The sequence below is a fragment of the Mytilus galloprovincialis genome, chromosome 11 (genome assembly GCF_965363235.1).
Source record: "Mytilus galloprovincialis chromosome 11, xbMytGall1.hap1.1, whole genome shotgun sequence".
Taxonomy (NCBI): domain Eukaryota; kingdom Metazoa; phylum Mollusca; class Bivalvia; order Mytilida; family Mytilidae; genus Mytilus; species Mytilus galloprovincialis.
The window spans coordinates 3,416,647-3,425,972 of record NC_134848.1 but is presented as its reverse complement, the minus strand read 5'-3'; the positions used below and the strand labels follow the sequence as shown (position 1 = coordinate 3,425,972).

The window sequence follows — 9,326 nt, the reverse complement described above, 5'->3', positions numbered from 1 at the left end:
ACAGAAAAAAAAAAGACTCGTCATTCCCAGAGAGGAGTTCACACGGCCTTAAAAGTACCCAAGCCTCCAGGCTATAAAGACCAGCTTTTAATGATTTCAACAGGATTCTGTATGAGATATCTGTTTTTATAGTTGAACCCTCACAAGTTTATATATATACGTCTACTAAAAGTAGGGGATTATAGTGTAAAGATCTCTGTGTCCGACAGTCCATTGGTACAAAGTCTGGTTGAACTGCAGGTAGAAGTTATTTTATTTTACCATAAAGGATTGTGCTATGATATCATTATGAAAACTTTATATAAACCTATAGGCATCAGAGTATAAATAATATCATTTTGGTATTTAACCCTTCTAATCAACTTCACGGTTCATTGAATATGTAAAAAAGGTATTGCATTACATTTTATTTTTTTAGATATTCAATTTGTGTTTTGAGATGTTACCCATTAAGATTTTTAACCAATATTTCCATTTGCAAGTCTTAACTAGGAATCTACTTTTTTCAAATAAAGTGCAATTCAATTCCTATTGATATTTTCTATTTGTAAAATAAATAAAAAAAGTTTTGAGATTCTCCCTTCAAAAATGTCAAACTCAATAAACCAAGTTTTTTTTATTTCTTTCAACTCAAATGCATTCTTTTATGTATGTATTATAAGTTTGTTTTATTTACATTTACATATTTCTTTTCAATTATTTTTGATTATTAGATTTTTGCTTGTGAAGATATGATAATAAATGACTTGAAATTTTGCACCCCCCCTCCACCCCCCTCCTTGTGAAATTTTACCTTTTAAGTATGTTTTTTTAATTAATAATTACAGTTTTGTTGATCCGGGATAACAAAGAGACAACTTATTACATTTTTAAAAATTAATTTTGGATATTTTGAGTGATATCTTGATTTTCTTATAAAAAAATGGTAAAATGTAGGTTTTGAGAGCACCCCCTATAAAAATTTCCCCCCGCAACACCTGGTTTTCTGACTTTAAATGGAAAGAGTGATCTTTGATGCATGTCATATGTGAAAAACAAAATTAGTTATTGAACAGTTTTTTTTTAAATTCACTTTTAGTTCATTTCAGGGCAATTTTTACTATATATCCATTATAATATTAGCCCTATTTTAGCATGTCCCTCCCGTTACTACAATAAAGGTAAGGTATATATTTTTTTAGCTTAATCCATTCATTATACATATATAGGAATTGAGGAAAAAATTCAGACATAGTTATTGGTCAGATTTTTCATAATTCTTTTAGATTGGGCCTCGTTAATGATTGACAAATGATAGTGACATTGAGTCAGAGAACAGTCTTGCAAAAAAACTTTCATTCTGAAATAATGCAATGTATTTTGATGCGGTATTCATATAACATTACAAAATGCTCCTTTTATTAGGTACAATCAAAGCCCAAGTGTTATTATTGCATAAATCATCAATATGTTAGATTTTCAATTATGAATTCGGACAAGTGAGTTAAGAGTTCGGACAAGCTGATTTTCTTGCCACTTGTCCGAAGGGACAAGTTAGAAAAAATGTTAATGTAGAGGCCTGAGTACTGGCTCTAAATTAAGAATTAATGTCTTTTTCTTGGTTATTTTCCACACTCAATGGCTCAGATTGATCAGGTCAATTGTCTTTAGTTTGCCAGTAATCGGGAAAACTGCTTTCAATACCGTCTATCGTGTAATTGTGCAGAAACGTGATCGACATCGTTCAGTTTGAGACTTTTTCTCAGCTTATAACCTATATATGACATATTAAAACATGCAGGGTTTCCGCTGGCGATAAAAAATCGTCATTTGTGAACGAATTTGGCGAAAGAAATATATAGAACGATTTATTTTCCTCCATCTTGTTTATTTACTTTTTTCGAGTTTCTTGGACTTTATCCGACCAGACAATACTCGGAATTTACCTTGACCTCATTAAGATTTGGACAGACAATGAATAATCTAAAGGACTAATCAATAAAGGTGTTGATTGAATTGTTTGACAAAATGATATGATTAAATGGCTTCCCCTAAATGTCACATACAGAATGTTTTTACCACTTTGAAACGCAAGTGTTTGAAGCAAACTTTTGATGTCTCCTCTTTTTTTAAAGATAGTTTAGAAAAGAAAGCTGTTGTTTTGACGACAAAATTTCAAAAGCTAGAAAAATCTTCGATTGAAAACTTTAAATATCCTTTGACTTTAATATAGGTAATTGATTGGGGAGACTTCTTTGAAATTGTTTGAGTGACACGTGTGTTTCAAGCATGGTTTTACGTCTCAACTTTTCCATTTACGATGGTCAAGATAAGAGAACTGTCGTTATGTAGAAATCCAAAAGGTTGGGAACAACCCCTTGAATGAGAGTAGATGATGGTAAATCCAGATAAGCACTTCGGACGCTCAAAATTAAGTAATTTCCATTTATATTTGTTTTTTGTGACTTGTGTCTTTCTTTTTGTGTGCTTCATTTCGAACTGAAGCGTCAGATATTTTTTAAACTGATGTTCACGATATGTTATTGTGTTGTGTTGTTGCACCATTGTCTCAAGCTTAGAGGGACTTAGCACTTGAAAACCTGTTTAACCGCTACATTCTGTATGTGCATGTTCTAATTCGAGGCCTTTCTTTCAGATGTTGTTTTTCGTTGATGTCTGACATATTTGTTTTTCGTTTATGTCTGACATATTTGTTTTTTCGATTCTTTGCTCGAAATCAAACAGTTGATTTTCTTGTCTGAATGGCTTTATATTTTACCGTGGACACACCAAGTTTATGAATTTAGATTTTTCGACCCCAAAAATTAGAAATGTTTTGGTCGTATATTGGTATCACGTTGGCGTCGTCGTCGTCGTCCGATTACTTTTTGTTTTCGCACTCTAACTTAAGAAAAAGTTAATAAAAATTTTTGAAATTTAAACACAAGGTTTATTACCAAAAAAGAAAGGTTGGAATTGATTTTTGGGAGTTTTGGTCCCAACATTTTAGGAATTAGGGGCCAAAAAGGGCCCAAATAAGCATTTTCTTGGTTTTCGCACTATAACTTTAGTTTAAGAAGAAATAAATTCATGACATTTTGACACAAGGTTGATGACCACAAAAGGAAGGTTGGGATTTATTTTGGGAGTTTTGGGTCCAAATAAAGGCAACAGTAGTATACCGCTGTTCAAAACTCATAAATCCATGGACAAAAAACAAAATCGGGGTAACAAACCAAAACCGAGCGAAACGCATTAAATATAAGAGGAGAACAACAACACAACACCGAAACGCAACACACACAGAAACAGACCAATCATCAGACAAAACACCACGAGAATAACAAATGTAACATGAAAATCAAATACATGAATTTGGGATAGACAAGTACCGTGCCACGTCTTATCTCAATATCTCAAAAATAAGAGAAAACACAAACAACTCAACGTTAAAATGCAACACAAAGAGAAACGAACAATATTATAACAATGACCATCTTCCTGACTTGGTACAGGACACTTTTAAAGGGGAATAAAAGTGGTGGGTTGAACCTGGTTTTAAGGCATGCCAAACCTCGCACTTTAATGGCAAAGTTAAATATAACATTGAAATGACAACAGGACTACAATACAAATAAATAGGAGAACATATCAGACACAGAAAAACATGATTAATAGATAACAAAAAGCATCCAGATTAGGAATCAGGGGCCCAAAGGGTCCAAAATGAAACTAAGTTTGATTTTAACAAAAATTGAATTCTTGGGCTTCTTTGATATGCTGAATCTAAAAATGTACTTATCTTTTTTATTATTGGCCCAGTTTTCAAGTTTGTCCAAATTGGGGTTCGAAATTAAACTTTGTTTGATTTCTTCAAAAGTTGAATAATTGGGGTTCTTTGATATGCCAAATCTGACTGTGAATGTAGATTCTAAATTTTTGGTCGAAAGGGTCCAAAATGAAACTAAGTTTGATTTTAACAAAAATTGAATTCTTGGGCTTCTTTGATATGCTGAATCTAAACATGTACTTAGATTTTTGATTATGGGCCCAGTTTTCAAGTTGGTCCAAATCAGGATCCAAAATTATTATATTAAGTATTGTGCAATAGCAAGAAATTTTCAATTGCACAGTATTCAGCAATAGCAAGAAATCTTCAATTGCACAGTATTGCGCAAAAGCAAGAAATATCTAATTGCACAATATTGTGCAATATCAAAACATGCATTTTCAATTGGAGTTATCTTTCTTTGTCCAGAATAGTAGTTGAATCAACTTAAATCATTGTTTTATACAATATACAATGTATATTCACTTTTACTACCAACTGATAAATAAAAACAATCTTTACCATTCAGTCATGTCAGTGATAACAAGCACTTTTTTTTACATTTTGATATTTTATGATGTATTTAAATGAGTAGTTATTGTTGCATGCTCCATTATAAATTTGAATTGAGATCAGTTTTGGAATAAGGGAAAGGAGGATGTGAAAAAAATGGGAGGGGGGTCAATTTTACTCATTTCAGATTTCATAAATAAAAAGAAAATTTCTTCAAACATTTTTTTGAGAGGATTAATATTCAACAGCATAGTTAATTGCTCAAACATGTCAAAGGCAAAAAACAAAAATAAGTTCATTAGACCACATTCATTCTGTGTCAGAAACCTATGCTGTGTCAACTATTTAATCACAATCAAAATTTAGAGCTGAATTCAGCTTGAATATTGTGTCCATACTTGCTCCAAAAGTTCAGGTTCAACCTCTGCGGTCGTATAAAGCTGTGCCCTGCAGAGCATCTGGTTATATAATATCAGATTGTTTATTCTTTTGTAGACTGTAATGTTACAGACTCCAGAAGGTAAGTCCTGTTATGATCTGCGAGTATTCTTTATCGTGGTTTTTTTTATGCCCCCGCCGTTGCGGAGGGGTCATTAAGGTTTACCCTTGTCCATCTGCACGTTCGTAAGTACGTCCTTAAATTGGTTTCCGTTCTCTAACTTAAGTTTGCCTCAACCAAATGTTATGAAACTTGTACACAATGCTTATTACAACAAAACACAGATAAAGTTTGAATTTTGGTGGCATCACTTTTACCGTTCTAAAGTTATGCCTCTTTACGAATGGGAAAATAGCTGAAATATTCGGTTTTTTATGACCCAAATTTTTTTTGGCAGTCGTATATAGGTATGACGTTGGCGTCATCATCATCCAAAGACACATTGGTTTTCGCACAATTACTTTAGTTTAAGTGAATGGATCTCTATGAAATTTTACCATAAGGTTCAATACCTTAAAAGAGAAATTGGGATTGATTTTGGGGGTTATGGTACCAACAGTTCGGGAATTATGGGCCAAAAATAAGCAATTTTCTAGTTTCCAGACAATAACTTGTGTTCAAGTGTGTGGATCTCTCTGAAATTGTACTGCACGGTACCATAGCACAAAGGGAAGGCTGGGATTGATTTTGCGGTTAATTGCCTGAAAATTTGAGGAATTAGGGACCAAAAAGGGGCACAAAACAAGCATTTTTCTAGTCTCAGGACAATAACTTGTGTGTAAGTGTATTGAAATTGTACTAAAAGGTTCCATATCACAAAGGGAACGCTGGGTTTGAGTTTGGGATAATTTCCCTGAATGTTTAGGAATTTGGGGACAAAAAGGGCCAAAAAAAACAAGCATTTTTCTAGTTTTCTGACAATAACTTGTGTTTAAGTGTATGGATCTCTCTGAAATTGTACTGCAAGGTACCATACTACAAAGGGAAGGCTGGGATTGAGTTTGGGGGTGATGAATCATAAGAGGGTTCAACAAATTTGGGAGGGGGGATTTTTTTTTTTCTTTTTTTTTCTTTAAAATTTGCCATTTTAAGTTGTTTATTTCTGATTAATATATAGATTTCATAAAAAAAAAAATAATTCTTTGGATTCTTTGATATGCTGAATCTAACCATGTGTTAAGATTTTGGATATTGGACCATAATAGGTAAATGAAAATGTTCTTAGACCACATTCATTCATTGTAAGAAACCTTTGCTGTGTCAAATATTTAATCACAATCAAAATTCAGAGCTGTATCAAGCTTGAATGTTGTGTCCATAATTGCCCCCACTGTTCAGGGTTCGACTGCATCGGTCGTATAAAGCTGCGCATTTTATTGTTCTCTAACTTTAGTTTGCCTCAACCAAATGTTATGAAACTTATATACACAATGCTGATTACCACAAAACACAGATCTAGTTTGAATTTAGATGGCATCACTTTTACCATTCTAGAGTTATGCCCCTTTCATCCTTTCATGCCTTTACAAATGGAAAAATTGCTGAAATATTCGTTTCTTTTCTCTAACTTTAGGTACCAGTCTTGTATTACAACTCCAATTTCCAGTGCATGTCAAAACATGGAGGGAAACAAAATAGTGCATTTTTTTCTGAATTTTTTTCTGAACTCAATTTTTTCTGTTTGATTATAGGTTTATGCTGAATTGTAACATATATATAGACTTTAAAAAAAAATTTGCATCTTTTGGGGATATCAATCCAGGAAAGTGGAAGGATATCATGATTACTGGAAGTGGTGCGGCCTAGTAAAAATAGCAAACAGAAAGTAGAAAAAAAATGTTTTGACTTTAGGATTGCGTAACTTTTTATTCTTCGTGGCAACACCCCCTTTTTTTTCGATTAAATCGCAATTTCGCATTAGTGCATACATGATATGAACAGGAATTTTTTTTTCTATGTAGCATTTTTAATTTTTTTAATTTCAAAGATCAGCTGTTTAACATGTTAGCCTAAGGAGCAGTCAATTACAAGACTGCAACCTTTAGTTTGCCTCAACCAAATGTTATGAAACTTATGAACATGCTAATTACCACAAAACACAGATCAAGCTTGAATTTTGGTGGCGTCACTTTTACCGTTCTAGAATTATGCCCCTTTACAAATGGAAAAATTGCTGAATTTTTCGTTTCTGTTCGGTAACTTCTGTGTGCCTCAATTAAATGTTATGAAACGTATACACAATGCTCATTACCACAAAACTCAGATCAAGTACAAAGTTGGGTAGCCTCACTTTTACAGTTCTTGAGTTATGTCCCTTTATAGTGTTATGTCCAAGTGGGGGCATCATCTGTGTCCCATGGATACATTCCCATTTATGCCACTTCACAAATTATTCTTGTCTATCATACCATTTGAACTTGTCACATGCTTCTTTGAACAGTTACCACTCGTTCAGGTGATGGTTTGAGGAGAGAGACAGCCAATAAAGGATCATAATCGGCCCTAAATAGTAGCTACCTTATTAGGAATCAGTATGACAAAATTGTACTTGTCAGCAGAAAGTAGAATATAATAAAAATAAGAAGAATGTGACCTTACCTGACTTCACACTGTTTTTACCTGCTTTTGGGGTACCTTTATCCGGTGGTGATGCTACCCATCCCTAGATTTTCCATCATCTATCATGGAAAACTGCATGGAATTCCATGGAATATTTTTCCATGGAATTCCATGGAGTATTGGAACCTGTTTTCCATGGAAATCCATGGAAAATAAAAAGAGAAAAGAAGGAATTAATAATATTTCCATCTGAAACATTTTCCATGGGAAAATATTTTCCATGGAATTCCATGGAAATATATTACATAGAATTTCTTTTTCCATGGAATTCCATGGAAATATTTCCATCATTTCCATTTAAAATGAATTGCTCAAATTAACCTTTTTACAATGTACCCTGTTTAACAATATCTGTAATAATGAAGATAAAAAAAACTAGGTGCCATGCTTTTTTCGGTTTGGTAAGGTCTTTTGAGTCTTACAATGGTTAGTAATAAGCAATAGACTCAAACATCATTTTAACCTTTAATTCAAGCTCATTTGATGTATTATAATAAATACAACAAACAAGAAAAAACTTTCAATACTGGTATATGTTTGATGTTTGCACTGCCTTTATATCAAGATAATAAGGTTATAAATGTCACTTATGTCAGCACCAGGCTTCAGTAGATCCATCTTGTAGAACAGCATTAACCATTTTATTGGATATGATACCTAAAAATAATTTTACTGTTATAAATAAAGAGATATTCTTTAAATAATGACATTATTAATAATGGTTAACAACTTTAGTCTTTGTCCTAAATATTTTTTTTCATAATTATTGTATATAAATGTCTTCATTGGTATTTTCCATATATTTAGAACTTAGTGTTGATCTGCAGTTTGCTGTAAAGATACACCTTTTTGTACTTTTATGGATCCATTTCTCATTGGCAACCAATTTCAACGGATCTTAAATTTTATAACCAAACTACTTCATTAGTGGATTATTAGTTATTATAATACACCATATACAGTTTGTCTTGTCTTAATAGCCAATCATTATAATTATATGTGAAAAATCTACTATAGGTGTTTTCATGATGTTTTTATGTTGAATTAAAGGAGCTTGTACACACTTAAAATGGTAGAATCTAATTCAGTGTACTTACCAAAAAATATGCTCTAAATCCAACAGTCAATGCAAGTCATCAGAGAATAAATCTGCACTATTCGATGTCAAGAACTATTTGGAACTATTTAATCTAAGTCCAATATAAATTTTGCATTTTGTTCAGGAGAGAAGACATCTTTATTTGTTGCCTGCATATCCATTGCAAGTTCAAATTTTCAATGTGTTGGGGGATGTATGAGGAGTTATCTGATTTCTTTTAAAAGAGTCACAATTGAATACTGTTATTTACCAAAATCTTGGATATTTTATATATATTTTAATAAAAGATTGTCCATTTATTGTTTATTTACCATTTTTATGTTTAAAGTAATAATAATTGCACAAAAATGTATAAATCCATGTTCTACCCTACATTTGGCCTCACACTGTATGGTCATATCATTTCCTGTCTTCTACACAAAGACCAATGAAAACCAGATGGCACTTTACATTTCTTTCACTGTCTAATTGATGATAAAGAATTAATGTATGTAATTTGTGTACATTTTTTCCATGACTTTCCATCTCAAAAATATTCTAAGTCAAGATTCCATCCTCTTTTCCATCTCAAAAATATTCTAAGTCCACTTTCCATCCTCTTTTCCATCTACAAAGTTTTATTAGTCTACTTTCCATCCCATTTTCCATCCAAAAAGTATTTTTTCCATGGAATTCCATGGAAAGTTTTCCATCTTATCATGGAAAATGATGGAATAAGTAACACATATAAGTTTTCCATCTGACATTAATTATTTTTCCATGAAATTCCATGGAAATTCATGGAAAAAAACGAAATTTCCATCATTTTCCATCATTTTATCATGGAAAAAGTTGAACTGCATGGAAAA

The 9,326-nt window shown here is 32.3% G+C and overlaps 2 protein-coding genes across 2 annotated transcripts in view; both read left to right on the top strand.

Moving 5' to 3' along the window:
* Window positions 1–9,326, top strand: part of LOC143051533 (uncharacterized) — a 621,634-nt gene that overhangs the window by 77,003 nt on the left and 535,305 nt on the right. The window lies entirely within an intron of this gene.
* The window catches only part of LOC143051540 (uncharacterized), a 92,058-nt gene that overhangs the window by 35,573 nt on the left and 47,159 nt on the right, over window positions 1–9,326 (top strand). The window contains exon 5 of the mRNA XM_076224434.1: window positions 4,817–4,841. Within this exon, the coding sequence (XP_076080549.1) occupies window positions 4,817–4,841 (25 nt within the window). The remainder of the gene's footprint in view (window positions 1–4,816; window positions 4,842–9,326) is intronic.